The sequence below is a fragment of the Lampetra planeri genome, chromosome 15, assembly GCF_965212315.1.
Source record: "Lampetra planeri chromosome 15, kcLamPlan1.2.h2, whole genome shotgun sequence".
NCBI classification, from domain to species: Eukaryota; Metazoa; Chordata; class Hyperoartia; order Petromyzontiformes; family Petromyzontidae; genus Lampetra; species Lampetra planeri.
Genome location: NC_136121.1, coordinates 7,013,603 through 7,031,468, shown reverse-complemented (window position 1 = coordinate 7,031,468; position 17,866 = coordinate 7,013,603). Strand labels below are relative to the sequence as shown.

General features: G+C 45.0%; 1 protein-coding gene across 3 annotated transcripts in view; it reads left to right on the top strand.

Moving 5' to 3' along the window:
• GAB1 (GRB2 associated binding protein 1) overlaps positions 1–17,332 on the top strand; it is a 115,013-nt gene extending 97,681 nt beyond the window's left edge. For 2 of the 3 annotated variants that reach the window (XM_078600896.1, XM_078600898.1), the window contains exons 5-12: positions 2,650–2,766; positions 5,993–6,324; positions 6,907–6,950; positions 7,067–7,697; positions 8,599–8,683; positions 9,657–9,795; positions 11,437–11,562; positions 12,310–17,332. In XM_078600896.1, coding sequence (XP_078457022.1) covers positions 2,650–2,766; positions 5,993–6,324; positions 6,907–6,950; positions 7,067–7,697; positions 8,599–8,683; positions 9,657–9,795; positions 11,437–11,562; positions 12,310–12,477 — 1,642 coding nt within the window. In that variant the 3' untranslated portion in view covers positions 12,478–17,332. The remainder of the gene's footprint in view (positions 1–2,649; positions 2,767–5,992; positions 6,325–6,906; positions 6,951–7,066; positions 7,698–8,598; positions 8,684–9,656; positions 9,796–11,436; positions 11,563–12,309) is intronic. The other variant, XM_078600897.1, reaches the window with a different exon arrangement.
• Positions 17,333–17,866: the final 534 nt, after the last annotated feature.

Sequence of the window (17,866 nt, the reverse complement as noted above, 5' to 3'; positions counted from 1 at the left end):
AGGTGGCTCAGAGGGCTCATAATGTCCGTGTCAGATCAGAAACACTTACGGTTAAAATTGGGTTATTAACTGTGGTTGTTGGTTTATGGTCTCGGTCCAAACACCGAAAACCAAACAAAACCCTTTTTTTGAATTGACGTTGTCGCTTAATTCGCCTTGGCCCATGTTGATGGCTGAATGGTGTCAGTGTATCGGACGCGCGGTGGAGCACTTGCACGGTGGTCATCATACTACATCGTGAAACTAACAACTGGAAGTTTGATTCCTGGCCACAACTAAACATCAGTGGCGAGTGATATCTGAACTGATTCTGACCCTCCGATTCCCCCACTCGCACGAACCAGCGTGATGAATTATGGGACTCCATGATCAACACGCCGTGGGAAGGCATTCATCCAGCAGTGTATTGACAAAAGGCTTTAATGAATACTGGTGTACAGGAGGTTGTGGTTTCGATCCCGACCCTGACGCCTGCTGTATATTTGGAGTCTGCGTCTTTCTCTCTCTCATCATCATCACGGTAGCTAGGATATGTTAACTACCTCGCCTGGTATACAGGATGTTGTGATTTCGATATTTGGAGTTTGCGTGTCTATACAGCTTACTGGACCTTACTTGGTAAAATAAAGCAGTTTCATTTGAGCTTTTATGTTATAGTGGATTATGGACAAAGAATTACAGAGAATGAAGGAGCCATAGTACAGTATGGGCTGCAACAATGTGAGCAGGAGTGACTCCAGAAGTCAGGATCTTGATTTATCCTGGAGGAATCCGATGAGCTATGAAGCTCTTTTCCACAGATATCCAGGAGGTCATTCCGTTAGCCTGCTTCGAAGGCTCATTCCCCGAGTCGATGCCATCCACTGCTGGCTGAAGTCATTTCACGACGAGATTTATTTTACCCCCATGACTCAAGTCATACACACATTATTATCAAGGTTCATCACAAAGCAAAACATCTGTTTATTTCATGTTCGTCACGCATCTGTGAAGTTGATGTTTTTACCTGTTTTGCTTTGTAGTGGGCATTGCTTGCAGTTTGCTGCACAAGGTTATCTCAAAGTGTATCCAACACACGTCGTACATTCCCAGCTTTGTAAAAAACACGTGGCAGGGAACTTTTCGCTGTCTCAAGTTGAAACGTGGTGATGCTCGAAATCAATTTTAACTCAATTACCACAGCTCAGATCATTCGGGTTTAGCTCACCAAATGTGTTTGATGAGCCGAATCTTTTTAATATTAGGACATGTTTGGATGACTTTTTCATTTAAGAAATTTGGAGTTACAAGCGTATTACTAATCCTTGACATTTTGGTTGAGGCTGTTAAGACCATAACATGGCAATGGAATTAATTGCAATGTTTACATATTTTTTTACAATATAATTGAGTAATTGAGTTATTCCTGAACCATATAATTTACGACCCAATTCTCCTAAATTATTCATTAGTGTGTCACTAATTGTAATGAGTTTAACGAATTGTAATAAGTGCAATGATTTGGGGAAGCCCCACCACTTTCTATTCTGCCTCTTCCCAGGCTTTGCTGCCTGTGATCTTGTGAGTGCTGAATTCGCTCATAAACATTCAGTCAAATTCTTACTACAGGAGAGTATTTTCCAAAACTCTACTGCGTACATTTTCCTGAATTCAATAGGGACAAATAGGCATTATTTAGACAGGTAGCGATGCTTTGATGCATCGATTAAATACAAACGAGACAGTGGAAGTTGGAGAAAAAATATTTAAATTTAAATTTTCAACTTTATGGGGGCGGTGGTGTTATGGCGGTGAATTATCAGCTTAGCATTAACCCTACGTAAACACCCAAGCATTAATCCCATAATCACAGGCCTGACGAATGCGCCAATTGGTTTTAATTGTGTAACTTGGCTTAATTAATGTTCATGGCTGGTTGGTGGCTACAGTGGTGCAGACAAACACAAATGTCATCTGCATTTTTTTTGTTCATGCAGTTATCCAGCATTTTGTAACTTTGTGTTGAATCTGAAATGTGCGTCATCAATGCTCGAGGCCAAGGGCCTCATTGTACGATCGCTCGTTAGCGGAGAAAACCTGCCTCGTTGCATCGCGCGATAAGGCAACATAATTGAGAGCTGCGCTAATGACTTTAATTAGCACATTAACGCGTCATCGCCATTCCGGTGGATTTACACAAATTAAATTCTACACAAGAGCTGTACGCGCCGAGTTTATTTAAGTGCATTTCCTTTTTTTCAATTTCACATGTGAGTGGTGCATTTAATATCAATTTTTTCACATACAATTATTTCATATGCACATATTTTAACAAGTTCATCTGAGTGCACTCTGCTACATTTTACGTGTAATTATTTTGCATTTCATTTGATACATTATCACAACTGCTTGCAATGCAAATTATTTCAAGTCTTTATTACAAATTATTAAACATTCATTGGACATCATATTTTAAAGGGAAATTTGCCCTACTTTCATTACCTGTTTTACTTTCTGCACAGCGACTCTGAACGGAATGTAATTCATCATCCCCCTGTACGCGGCTTAAACTTTGGCTGATTATATGCAGCGATTTATTTTCATTTGCTGTCAAACTGCATGTTTTGTTGAGTAAGTCTTTGCCCGTATAACCCCCTCGAAATGAATCAGCGTCGCACGTGCCAATCCGGATGGGGCGTCAGATAGTGAGGAGGAGGAGGAAGAGGAGGAAGACGATTACCTTCTGCTGGAAGATTTTGTAACCAAAACCCCCGAGGGGCAAGCAGAGTGAGTTGCGAGGTTGCCGCTGGCTTGTGGCTCGCTTCCGTGTCGCCGTCCAAATGGTGCTCGCTCGCTTCACAATCCGTGGGCTTTCATAAAACTCGACGATTTACCAGGGCCTCCGGAAAAACCTGGGTTACTAACTAGCTGCAATCTTAATTTGTAGCTTTCGTGACTGCAGGAATTACTCTTTGGTTCTTTCGGTAAAGTCACGTATAAAGATAAAATAATAAATTAAATAATAGCATACGACGTTTCGATTGCAACACAAGCAATCATCATCAGGTATAAAAGAAATAGCAACAAAAATCTAACCAGAAAACTATAGACAGACATATAAGCAGACAGATATCACAAAGTGTGCCGATGTGTGTTCTCTCTCTACGTATCTTTGTGATATCTGTCTGCTTATATGTCTGTCTATAGTTTTCTGGTTAGATTTTTGTTGCTATTTCTTTTATACCTGATGATGATTGCTTGTGTTGCAATCGAAACGTCGTATGCTATTATTTAATTTATTATTTTATCTTTATACGTGACTTTACCAAAAGAATCAAAAAGAGTAACTGGCTGCAGTTTGTGGTGGGGAGCGTGTTGCCTTGTTTGCGCCGTGCACTCAGGAAATTGTTTAATTTTAAGGATTCCATAATTGGTTCCCTAAGGTCTGTTGCGTTTTTTGGGTTGTGCCGCATGTTTCTTGCCACGTTGTCACTCCATGTACTGGGAGCTTCTTCAGGAATTGAGATGCTCCCAGCACCTGAAGCGAAACGTCAGGCATCGTGCCCAAACAATACGTGGCATTTTTCGATTTTAAGCTTTCGTGACTGCAGGGATTCATACTCTTAGGTTTTTTCGGTAAAGTCACGTAGGTAAAAATAAAGAATAAAAATAAATAATAGAAATAATATTTTTTCTAATAAATAATAAAAATAATAATATTATTTCCATTATTTTATTATTATTATTATTTATTTTTACCTACGTGACTTTACCGAAAAAAGCTAAGGATAAACTGCATCTTGAGTCCCTACCCATGAGATCTTCACTCAAAACGGCTCTAGAGGAATTTTTCGATTTAAAGTTTTCGTGACTGCACGAATTCATCTTCTTGGTTCTTTCGGTAAAGTCACGTAGAAGGGCAATAATAAAATAATAAAAATAAAACATAATAAAATAATTCTCACGACGTTTCGGCCACAATGCAAGCAGCCATCCTCAGGTGAAGAACAGGTCTGTCTGAGGATGATCCTCAGGTGAAGAACAGGTCTGTCTTCACTTGAGGATGGCTGCTTGCGTTGTGGCCGAAACGTCGTGAGAATTATTTTATTATGTAAATGTTTTATTATTTTATTATTTCCCTTGTACGTGACTTTACCAAAAGAACCAAGAAGATGAATATGTGGCATGACCCAAAAACGCATCGGAAAATCTATAAAGACAGCACGACCACGAAAACCCACTTGGTATGTCATGTTATTTGATTTTGGAGTGTGCTCTCTAAATTTACAAGCTGCTATTTGTTGTTGTGTGTGTGCAGCCTTGCCATCCGTGTCTCAGTGCAAACGCTTCCCGGCCGCTTGACGGGAAAACACGCTACCAGCCTCAAATGCAGACTTGTTTTTCTATATCCCGGTGGCCTTCAAGCGCGTGTTTGTCCCTCGTCCGCTGCCTGCTGATGGTGTTGCACTGTTGTTTCAGCGGTGGTTTCCGGCTAAGCCGATCTGACTCGTGGTGTCACTGGCTCCAGCTTCATCGTTATTTGCAGTCTTTTTCTGACCAATCTTTGTTCCTCGTTTGGTCTCTTTCAATTCCTGGTTGTTGCTGATGTTGCTTCTCTCATTTAATAGCTGTGTGGTTGGTTCTTTACGTGGAGTTGTGAAAGTATTTGTAAAATGGTGTCGTTAAAAGGCCAGCTCCCTCCAATGAGTAAACACAACTATTGTGACCTTGATAAAAAAAAGTGTTTAAATTATTCATTATTTTCCATTTCAAACCTATTTCCTAAAATTGCATTTAACATTGAAATGTTTAATTATAATGGTGTGTTATGAGTAACGTGTGTCCATCACAAAGTCATTATAATTAGACATCTGTTTGAACTGTGGTCGATTGTTGGGATAGCAAGTTTATGGCAAAATAATTAATAGCTTGAGTGACCTTCAAAACAACTACAGCCGAGATTTTGCCGGCCACCTTGGGACTCTGAAATCCCGATACAATGTCTGCCTCCAATACCTTGGTGGACTTGCGGGGAGGGTTAGACGGATGAAAAAAGTACGATAATACCTTATCGCTGTCCAGCGTGTGTTATCGACCTCGCTCAAAGCGAAGTCTAATTTCTTGTTCTTTTAATTATTTATATTTTTACATTCATGGACACTCTGTAAATTTCAAGTGCATCACGAACTGTTCTTGTTGTTGTACATTTCTTCGAGTCTTTTTTTTTTATCCCCCCACAGAATATGAACACGAGTATAGACCCGGGGGATGGCTGGGAATTTTAACGAGCAAAGGCGAAGGAACTAAACTGTTTCCATTATCGCGTGGTCCTGCAAACTTTAGGGGGGTGAGGTGGGGTGGGGGGGCAGCTCGATGTCCAATTGTCACCCCCGTTCAAAGCTGTACACTTCACTGGAGGTGATCAATGCGCACATTTGCTCACTGCGCCCTGCCATCTTAGCCACCTAGATGGGGGTGAATTTATTCCATGGACTACTGCATTCTATTCCTGGGGTCGTGATGTGAAATGAGCACTCCCCTTCGTTCATAGGCTGATGGTATATTCACTAATCCGTGAATAAAAAAATAAAGCAAATAATTACCATAATTGATAGATGTAAAAACAAACAATACACGGCAGGTTCAGTTTATTCACCGGGCATGCGAAAGAGCAAACAGTCGTAGCAGAACCGCCCTGAGGTTATCAGGCAGGGGAATTTCTGTGATGGAAACAGTTTAACTCTGTCGAGGCACTGGTGGCCGTCATGGACAAAGTTCCATATCGTACGATCAGTGGGGAGAAATGGAGTGCAATTGTGGGAGAAAAATGTTGCTGTTTCTCTCCACCATCAAACAAACAAGGGCTCGAGCCAAGATCAGATTTTGTCTTTCAACCGTTTTCAGAACACTTTCTGGAATTTTTTAAAAACAAGCGCCTTAGAGTTTTGTGGCTCACAGTGCAGTCTGTGTGTGCCCCCCGCCCCCCCCCCCCCCATACTTTTGCACGCCAAAGCCGCGCGTGCTCGGAGCAGCAGTGGAAGGGCTGCTCGGAGACCGACTGCAATGACAACGTGGCGTCCCACCACTCGGCCGCCTCCTTCTCCTCCAACGGCGTGGGGCCTCTGTCGCGCTTCCACACCCCCCCGCCGCGCCCGCCCAAGTCCACGTCCTCCTCGTCCTCCTCGTCGGGCTACTCGTCCGACCCGCGGGGCCACAGGGTGGCGTCGGACGGAGACGCCTTCCCGTCGGTGGCCCCGGCGCTGCCGATGGGCACCGCGACTCAGAGGAGCCACACCATCTCCGTGATGGAGAACATGCGCGCGCACCGTGCCGGTGGCAACCGCGGTGAGACTCGAAGCCTTGTTCGCAATCATAATAATGATAGTCGAGGAGATGTCTTCGAGCACAGGGCACTCACAAATGCCCTCTCTATTTCACAGACGTGTAAATTTTGGTAGTAGGGGTGCAATGTTGCGACGTGGTTTTACCCAATTGTGTAATTAGAAAAATTGCCAAATTTACACCATGACGACGGCATATATGGCCAACTCTTTTTTTGAATGACGTCACGGTATTCTTAACGCCCACTATGAAGCGGACGGCGCGTAGTATTCATGGTTACTGAATATACCCGCAATTAAAAGGAAGTTCCAACCTTTATTATGAAGTACCAATTTGTTGGATGTCAAAAGTGTTCACTCCATGGAGACTGGCCCCTGCCATGGGAACGTGGAATAATTTTCAAGAGTGCCAGTGGAAATGAACACTGCTCAATTTCCTATTTGACTAGCAAGTAAGTTTGAATTGACGAGCATGGGGAGCACTTCATTCGACAGCGATTAGCCAAAGTGAAGTAAATTATTACTGTCATCATCGTCGTAGTCGTTGTCATCATGAAATCACACTTGCCAATGAATTGTGTTTCAGATCTGTTGCCCAGAGACGTCACCACATTTGCCGACCCAGCTGAGGTCGGTGATGAAACAGCGGCACAAGCACACTTCGTTTCACATGCAGCTCTCGGACACCGGAGTATCCAGCAGCGATATTCACATCGCCCACCCCCCCATCCCCCCCTCCCTCGCAGGGTAAATATCCGGCAGACGACGACTCGGACTCGGAGGACAACTACGTGGCGATGAGCGGGAGCTCGCCCACTCCTCCCCGCACCTCCCGCGACAACGGGGTCGCCCCCTCGCCCCTGCTCGCCGCTCCGCTGCTCGACTCGCCGCACGACAACTACATCCCCATGAGCCCCGGGCTGGGGGAGGTGAGCGCGTCGCTGGGCGCGAAGGTCCCTCCGCCGGTGCACACGGCCTTTCGCTCCGCGACGCCGTCCTCCTCCTCCTCCTCGTCCTCGTCGTCGTCCGCGGGCTCGTCGGCCTCGCTCCCTCCCGGCCTCTCCTCCACGCTCCCTCGCCGGGTGCCGCCCCCGCCGACGGCGCTGCCCCAGCGTCCCGCTTCCACGATCCCGAACCAACGCACGGCGACCCCTCCGGCTCACGTGCAGCAGCAGCAGCAGTCGCCGTTGGGCAGGAATTCCCCGTCGCTGAAGCACCATCCCCGGACCACGCCGACGATGACGCCGCCCCTCCAGCTGCGGCCACTGCCCAGCATCGTCCCCAGTCCCCAGCAGCAGAGGGCGGCCAGCTCGTCGAGTCCCGTGCTCTCCATGCAGCGGCCGCCCGTCAACCGCGAGCTCAAGCCCGACAGGAAAGGTGACTTGCTTGGACGACCGCCGGAGTACGCTGATGGCAGCCGCCGCTTGGTTTGCTCGACGAAACGTGCACTTCGGTTACGTAGATTGTTTTTCTGCTGTAGATTTCCACAACATGAGCCACTTTGTTGAGCTATCATTTGTGGCCTGGTCGCTTCTGAAACAGAAGCTAATAGCTCAGTGGGCTAGACCTTTGGTAAGATAAAAATAGTTTCGTTTTATTTGTATACTTTGTTAAGTGATTTGCTTACTTTTCCCATACTTTGCACTCCAATCATGTTTTGTAGTGTTTGTTGTTGTAACATTTTGACCTGTCCCTACTGGACATTGTGAAAAAGAGCTTTATAGCCTATCGAATTCCTCCAGTATTTGCAACGTTGGTGATGCGTATGGCTTAACCTGCTGATCCACACTGTGGGGAGCTGAAGTGGGCACTTTGTTCAGTCAATTATTTGGAGCAGTTTAACGCCTCGTCGTTATGTCTGGAGCTCTAGCTATGGTGGTGATACCATGGTTGGATAATTGAAATTACTTTTGAAAATAATTGTATACTCGTAAATGCTCTGGGGATTTTCACTCTTAAAAGTTGAGAAACGTTATTTCTTACATTTTCTGTATCTTTTACAGTTACTTATTTAATCAGCACGGCCAATCTTTTATTAACACGTTTCATTCATCATGTTGCACCCACACAGACTTTAACAAAAGGAGCTGTTCACGGAGACTCGAGAGTGATTGTGTTATAAATATTCACACGCATCAATTCCAGATATCTTATGCATGCATCGGACTGAGCTTCGGCATGCAATATTCAATGCATCGTAGCTTTCATTCATCAACATCTCTTGGGATGAAAGAAGTTGTAACGCTCGTTACAGTGCCCTGTGTCTTCTATGTTGCAGTCAAACCTCCGCCTGTGGATCTGCCAGATCTGTGCATGGTGGCTCCAATTCACTCCCCGGAATCCAAGAGCTTCTCTCGGCCAGAGTACGTTCAACGACGCTGATTCCCGATCGGCACATTGTTATGATAACAATGATGATTAGTACATTTACTCTTCATTCTTATATTTTTATAGTCTAGGGCTATCGATAAGATGCTAACTTACGCACGGGTATTGTCAACCAGTAGGGGTGATGTTATGTTCTTTTACCCAATTGTTTAATGAGGTAATTTGTGGGTCATTATTAAATTAGCTAAATTTTGACCGTGACGCAAGCACACGTGACTTAGTATTTTCGAATTATGTCATGGGATCATTGACGTCGACTATGAAGTCAGATAATTTTTGTGTGGTTAATATGCCTGCAATGTGCTCAAATCATGAATCTCCACAACAAAAGCAAAACCTGAAGACGGAAGCTTGTGTTGCCTCCGAAACGTCGTGATTTTATTTTATTTTACTTTTATTAATTTTAATTTTTTACCTACGTGACTTTACCGAAAAAACCTAAGAATATAAAAAAGCAAAACGCTCTACTGCTCGGCCATAGTACATGTGTGTGTGTGTCTGCTCGGAGCGTCCTGGAGATGACGCGTTTCCTGGAAGCTCCTGCATGAATGTGCGTGTGCGACGTGTGCTTGCGTGTTCAACGCATGTCTGTGCGTGCGTGTGGGGAGCAGTGGCATTGCGGTTAGCGCGCTGCGCTACGAACCTGGTGACCCGAGTTTGATTCTCGCTCACGGCCAACACCAGTGATGATTATCTGAACCGGTCTTGGGCCTCCCTTAGGTCGACTCAGCCTCAAATAAGTACCTGGTGCGGTGTGTAAACATTGCCACTTGGGGAGACAAAGGCGGCCGCGCGTGGTGTTGGCCACCCCCACCCCCTCCCTCGTGTGACGCGCCAGCCTTAATAGGTGCTCGTTAACAGCACTTGCCGCGCCAGTCCGTCAAGGCTATACGGGGGGATCTTTATGTTTGTTTGTGTGTTGTGGTGCACGCGCGTTTTTTCGAGCAGCACGTTCCGCTTCTCCTCGAGCCCGCGGCCGCGGCCGCCCTCCACCCACAGCACCACGTCCAGCTCGGACTCGCAGGACAGCGAGGAGAACTACGTGCCCATGCGACCAAACCAGCCGTCGGATACCATGCCCAGCGCGGTAATGCCCAGCGCACTGACAACGACGAAGATCCCTCAGTTATAGCCTTCACAGACTGTCGGGGCAAGTGCTGCTAGCGAGCACCTATAAAGGCCGGAACGGCACACGAGGGGGGTGGGTGACCAGCACCACGCCGTTGTCTCCCCAGTGGCGATGTTTACACACCGCAGCAGGTACGCATTTGAGGCTGAGTCGACCTAGGGGAGCCCCAGGACCGGTTAAGATAATCGTCACCGGTATTGGCCGTGAGCGGGAATCGAACTCGGGTCACTGGATTCGTAGCGAGGCATGCTCAACCGCACACTTACAAACGCACGTCACCCACGCACTCCGATGCTATATTATCATCATCAGCTGAGATGTATTCACTGCTGAATGAAGGCCTCTCTCCAATCTGTCGCCATCTCTCACGGTGTCACAATGCAACAATCCACCTGGCACCTGGACACGAGCGAATTTCATCACTCCTCCTTCCACGTGGATGTCATGGTCAGGCACATTCGCTCCTTTGACTGCCATTCTGTAATTAGTCTTGGCCACCGACCATTGTCCCACCTAGTGACGTGTCCTACACAAGGCCACTTCCTTGATTATACGCTCCTCGTTCTGTCTCTCTTGCATTCGTGTTGCTCGTGTGCATACATACACAAACTGGAAAAATGTTTGTGAGGTTATTTTTGGTGCATCATGCGATAATAGAAGATCATGCAAACATTTCCCCTTCATAAGGCACTCGCCTACAATGGAAGGAGGCAAATGTAGGAGGGAGAACAGCAAGTAGATTTATTCGCTGCTATTATTGTTATTGTCCACTTTTGTTTATGATTTATCAAGGAACTTTGGTTTCCTCCAGCATGTGAAAATACTAAAGCATGTTATACTTAATAAATAGTACTATCCTTATAATCCTGCCATTATTTAAAATACAATAATTTCAGATGAGTGGCATTTTTACAATTGGGTGGGGGGGGGATATTCAGCAAAATTCCGTGAGAGAATGTGCAAAATACTCTTTGGTTCTTTCGGTAAAGTCACGTAGGTATAAAATAAAATAAATCGTGACGTTTCGATCGCAACACAATCATCATACCTACGTGACTTTCCCGAAAGAACCAAAGAGTATGGATTCCTGCAGTCATGAAAGCTTCGAATCTAGAACATGCAAAATGTCACCTGTGGCATTAATACTGACAGTTGAAAATCGCTGTCCTGCAAAGAACCCAGCGAGAGACCCCCGTAATATAATATTAAGCGCCCACTTTGGTTCCTACAGTACGGCCAAACCCCCCCCCCCCCCCGGTCGTGATGCTGCTATATTGCTTCGCTGAAGGCCGAGCACTGGGGAATTTTGGCACGGCATAATGTTTGCAATCATCGATGGCTCACGTGCAGTGCAACATTTCGTTCAAAGAAAATTGGGGATTTTTTTTTTTATGGGCAGTGCGTCCGTGGAGACGGTTAAGTGGTGAGAGTGTGTCCAATTGTGATCTCTCGGCATCGATTTGTTTGCTGTAAAAGTGAAGAACACTGCCGCCACTGCTGCTCTGCGTTAATGCTCCAATTTGCCAGCAAAGCACACAATGCAGTGTTGATTTAGTCTGACATGCGTGTGTCTTTGCATTTGATTGTTGTGTCGGACAGGGTTCCAAGGCTGCAGTGGTGTGTGCTCCTCCAACTGATGGAATTGCTCCCTGTTCCGGAATGAAGAAGGTGGAATACCTGGCCTTGGACCTACAGCGAAGCACGTCACCTAATCCTCCACGCAAGGTAAGGGGGATGGAGTCGTGGCGGAGTGGTTAGCAGAATTGCGCTACGAACTTGCATCCCGATTTTGAATCTTGGATATGTGTGATATTTTAACTGGTCCTGGCTCCCCCATTCACTAGTTTGCACTGATCAGCATGGTGAAGTGTAGTAAAAAAAAGCCCCCACAAATGGCATGGAGAGGCCTTCATCTAGTAGCATATTGGATGTACGTATTTTGAACTTCTTTCGCACAATACGTAGCCGACCGTGCTTATTGGAGGTGCGGGGGAAGGATAAATAATTACACACAAAAAGCAGTTCTAAAGAAATAAGTTTTCAATCTAGATTGAAAAGTGCATAGCTCCAGTTGCTTCCTAATATCGGAAGAGGGTTTCAGACGGCCGCAGAAGCGCACCTGAAAGCGCGCGATGCAGGGACCGTCTTTGTTCGATGGCTAGCCAAAAAATGTACAAAGGGCTGTACAAAGGGCTTTTTTTTTACATTGTAAAGCCAGCCATAGCAGCATCCCTTTCGAAGACATCTGGCCAGCATAAAAGATTAGGCCGAGATATCCTCCAAAGAGAGTCTCTTCTGCCAGTAATTGTGTGAGCAAGTATTGCAGGCTGCACCCTTTACCTTTAACCTCTTTGCCTCAGCAGTACGAGCCTATAATTTGGTTCTTGGATGCTCGGTGGTGGAATCGAGCTCCGCGTTTGTCCATCGTCGCGGTTCAACCTGCGTTCACGCTCGCCTTCGCGTTCCCCGCAGCAAAAGTCGACCGTGATGGTGGCCGTGGTGCCCTCCGAGAGCCGCGTCGACTACGTGGAGGTGGACCAGGAGAAGACACGGGCGCTGCAGAGCACGCGCCAGGCCTGGACCGACGTGCGGCAGTCGTCCGAGTCGGAAACGCCCGCCAAAGCGTTCTCCAGCAAGTAGCACGTGCCGACGGTGAAGGCCAGCCCGCAGCCGTCTGGTTTCTTGCCTTCTCCTACTTCAACTTGGAAACTAACAGCACTGCCGTTTGTAGAAGAGGGCGAGGAAGCTTGGCAAGAGGGCGGCAGTGACAGGACGTACAGCTGAGCGAGCGAGAGAGAAGGCCGATCAGAGCTGAAAGTTGTGGCCTTGCCTTAAAGACTACGCGTTGTCCATGAGGCTATGAATGGTGGTGTCTGACCTGAGTTTAGAACCACTTGCTCTGCGTTGTTCAGATTTGTTGTCCTGGTGTTTGGGAGGCTGAGGAAAAGAGTCCTTGGACTTGAACTTTAATACGGAGGTCGTTTTTCCTTCGAAGGACTTTTACAGTAAGTCAACTGGCCTGACATCGCACACAAGCCTTGGTCTACAGAGGCAAAGACAACAAATCAATGCCCAAGAGGTAACTTTCTCACGCAGACATACTGTTTAGAAAAAAATCCACTCGTGGTTATATAATTTAGTTATTTACGGTTTTAAAGTGCGAAAATATACTCATCCCAATGGAAAGAATCGACCTCGTGTTGACCATCGGAGATATAACTGGTACCGTGAGTATTTTTTTTTCTTTACTCATACTTTAGATTGGTAGGTTTTATTCTGCACTTGAACTAAACAATTAAACCTGCACGCTGAGTCCTGGTTTTAAACTAACCACTGCCAAGTATTCTCCAACCAGATATGTGTAGCCTGATCCACCCTGTCCCTCTCCTCTCGCGAATCCTAACGAAGTCAGCTAAATAGACAATACAAATAATACAATTCGAAGACGATGAGTAGATGCTCCGCGTTGTTGTTCCGTCCTCCTGAGGAGTGGGCGACTCCACAACAGCCGAGCACCCAAGAGGTTCGTGAATTGGCAAAACTTTATTTCAAAGTGTTCTTCCGAAGGGCATTAAAATTGCGTATCCGCAATAATGACCAGACATGCCCTCCACGTCACAACACCGCAGCTCAATCTCTCAGAACGGAATTCGCCAACATTTTAATTGGGGGTGTCCTGTACTCTGCAGCGCACGTGGGGCTCTGGGTCCTAACCAGAGGTCGCAAACGGGCTTTGATTACTTACCCGTACCCGTACCCGGCCGCACCAGGGTCGCAAACGGCTACCCGTACCCGGCCGGGTACGGGTAGCCGGGTATCGGGTAGGGTACGGGTATCGGGTACCCGGTTGCGACCTTTGGTCCTAATCCCCTGAACACCATTGACTTCCCTTAAAATAAAAGAACGCACCTGGCTTACTCCCCTAGCTATGACAGCTGTGAAATATAATACAAAATAGGTTCCCATATGGTGTAGAGTGCACAATTATACGTGCGATTGATTACAGGTAAGCCTACACCGGCTACATATGCAAAAGGCATTGTCATATTCTTTTTGCAACTTTTATTTTGGAACTCATTTTTATTCGCGCATCGGGAACAGATTGTGGAATAAAAGTAAAGGGGGGGAAAAATAATTTGTTTTTTAATTGATGGTTGAATATCTTTGGTCGTTGTGACGTGTTAGTAATTATTAAATAATAGCAATGCATTTACTTAAGGGTGCCTCAATTTTACAGACTTTAGCAGTGCCCGACAACACACGACGGTTATTGTTTTTGCTACTCAATGAAGGTTAAAATGCCCTTTATGTAACTATCACTCTTCCATTATGGCATGGTAAACGTGTGTGCATTGCGGAGACGTTTAGGGGAATATTTTTCATTTTCTATGAATCTGCCCCCCCCCCTGTTTTCTATGAGAAAAGTTTGAAGATTGTGGATTTTTTTTTGTAACCTCCATGCGGTTTGTTATCCCCCGAGTTGAGGCATGACGGTGCCGTAGTAGCAAACGCGAAGTATTGGAGTGGAGATTAATTATTTGTTGAATTGTCTTTCTGTTGAGGCAACTATCATAAGGCAATGCCAGTCACGTGTTGGCTATACATTCGCTAACGATGTTTTTTTGCTGATTGCTAATTAAAGTGTTTCTGTGCGTTTTGTTTGTTTCAAAGTGGACAACTCCAAAAAGCTATTTTGTGTAACTACATACCCAGTCACTATTTAAATAGAGACCCAGGTACATCTAAAGGGATATGCGATGCATAATTTAAAACAGGTTCATGATGAGGTATAGATCGATTTATCACAGACTTACGAACGAGTTCGGTTCCAGAGGTCTGTTCGTATGTCGATTTGTTCGTAAGTCCAACTTTACTCGTGTCGATTCCAAACATGTTGAACAGCATGTACGCTAAACACGGGGAATGGCTTTAAAAGTTGTATAATCTCTTGTAGATGCCACCAGTTCTTCATGTTTTTGCAGATGTAGACGCCACTGGTTCTTCATGTGGCATCTACATGACATACGGGACAGGTTTGTTCGTATCTATGAAAGTTCGTAAGTCCAATATTCATAAGTAGAGGAGACCCTGTACAGGCACTGTGGACCCCACCTGTTCCCTTTGTGTGGTATACAGCGTTGCCCCCTCGCATTTGTGGGCTTTGGGTGCTCCGGTTTCCTCCCACATTAAAAAAAACCTCATGAATTGGCTGATAACACCTTCATATATAAAGGACCGCAGAGCTTGGGGTGGAGGGAATTTGGCAGCGCCTCGGGAGTCGTTATCTTCTGTCGCGAGTGAGCAAACATTGTGCAGCGTGTTATAACTCGAAATTATGAATGTGGTGAATATCAGCTTGACATTGATTGTTGATATTTAACCACATTCAAATATTTCATATTAAAAGGAAAAGATAAAAAAAGTGAAAGTGAAAGCACAGCCTCTTAAGCACTAAACATGTCTTTTTACACTTACAGTTTTGTGGGAAATGTCACGACTCACGCATGTTACAACGTTGAAGGTTTACAGTTTTTAGATCATGCTACTTGTGATACAAGATTAGTGGTCGTGTGAGTCCTGGGTGTCGTATGAATTATACACGTGTTTCCTCTCACTCCTGTGTTCATAACTGTGTACAAGCGGCCTGCAGTGCCAATGGCATAGAGGGCTGCAACTTAAATACTAAACGTTCGTGACGATAGCGCAGGACTGATAATGGTGGCTTGTAGAGCATTACAGGTAAAGTCGAAATTTAATTCTTTCATGATGGACAGACTAATCTGAATTCTGGTAGGAGTCACTATACGCTTTAACTAAGTTTATTATTTGGTGCTCTGCTTTAACCTTTGGCTTCTCCACACTTATCTGGCCCCATGCCCACAAATCCCTCCTTTATTTCCTCCTCACATCCCAGTCCTCGGCAATCTTCTTTGTTCGAGTTCCCTTCCATTCTTCATTCGACGACGTCTTCATCAACCCCCGTGCCCTAGGGAGATTGCGAGGGCACGGGTTGAATGCAAGGGCACCTCAGATGGGTACGGTTGGACACGTACGGTGCGAAAGAAGTTCAACATAGTACATACATACATCGAATGCTGTTCTTCTTTCTCCTTCCGAGGAACTTCCATTGTTCTTTTTGTTGATGTCATTCAAGATCTCTTAATTGATCATCTTCTCTGTCCAGCTCACTCTCTGCATCCATATCCACAACAGAATGCACGAAACGAGTTTTGAAGTGTTTTCTCTGCAACATAAAACTGGAATCACGATTTCTTATTCTTCGTCCGGGCAGGGTGCTAACGTTTATAAGCCACAAAAGGCACACACGTGACCTTACCAAGACAACGCTCTCTCCAAATCTACTGCAGCATGACTCTGCAGATGTGTAGGGTGCGGTGTACGGTAGTTAACCAGCGGTTTGAGCTGCCGGTGTATGAAGTTTGCTTTTGGTGCAGTTTGCAAATGTTTTGTTGTTAAGGGAACTTACTTTTCTGTCCAGAAATATAGTGCAACTGCCTTGACATGAATGATCCCGATAGGTTTCTGTAAAGGCTGGCTTGTGGTGACGAACACTTTATTATTAAAAGCAAACATTGGGCAACAAACAAGTGTCTAAATGTGACCACACCTCAAGACGACGTACAAAATGCCGACACGTGCATGTTAGTATATTGTGGGGAAAGGGATGATGAATTTTTGTTCCGTGATGTAGTTATGGAGAAAGCCAAGCTGTGGAAAGTGATTTCAATGCTGATCAAAACATTTGGACAAGTATAAAGGGCTGGAACTTCCAGAGGGTTTCCATGAAGGAGATACGAAATCAGCTCTTGTACAGGTGCTAGATGGATCGCTGCATCGCAAGACCATGAAAGATGGGGGTAGCTTGAGGAGGCATTCATCCAAGTGGGACTGATCAATGATAAATCATCAGAGAAGGTCTTCAGCCTAGACTTGAAAAGATGGAGTGAGCAGTGCAGACAGAGATGCGTTTGACAGTGGGGGCAGCAGCAGAGATGGAGTGACCACTCTTTAAACGAAGTTTGAATGTTAACTCTAGCAAGCCTTCGACGGTGACACTCAACATTTTATGGTCAGCAGTGGACAAAACAGCAGCTTTCCCAAGCTGCTTTCAGACTCTTGCACATGTGCTGAGATGCCTGCTTGCTGATAGCACAACTTGTCAAAATGAGTCCAGCCTTGCCCAGCAATCAAGATAAGCTTCCCAAGGGATTGCCAGAGACACGAACAGCAATGAATTTATTAGCGCTGAGCTTGGAAAAGCTTGTCTGGATATGGGTGAGCAGTATTATGGTATAGGTGCAGAGTTTGATATTGTTGATGGTAATTGAGTTGTTTATGTACGAGTTGCCTTCTTTTTAAGATACTTTGAGCACATGTATGCAGTTACATATTTATTGTCCACTTTGATGTGTTGCCATTAAGCTGAAATAATGCCATCAATAAAATGCAATGTTTGCTTTTTTTTAAAGAAAAATCTCATTGTTTTGGATGCATGCTTTAAAGTGTCTGGTAATTTAAAATGGCATCAATAAAGTCTGATTTTATCTTAGGAATCAGCACCTTTCAAAACCTCCACAAATAAATATTTTGAAACTATGGTTTTAAACAGTTTGAGAGTTTTGCCCCGAAAAAATGGGGCTAAAGCTCCAACCGACAGCCTAATGTCTGTCACTTTCGTCATTTTAAAATTATAATCTATCTTTGAAGATTTAGTTTCAAGCAAATGCATTTGCATATAATGCAGGTGTAAGTGAATGACTTCAGAATCCACACGCTTTTAGCTGTCACCTTCGTATGTTCTGTTTTCACATCTAAATTTGTACTTGAAATTAATTATTTAAAAATACATTAAGAATATACTTGAATTAAAGCGATGAAATGTGTTAAATATAATAAAATTCAAGCTTTAACAGTAAGAGACATGGCACTGCAATCATAAAAAGCAAATTAATGATAGTCGACCGAGTGTGCAAACATTCCCTAACTACACACTGCCCATGCGACATTA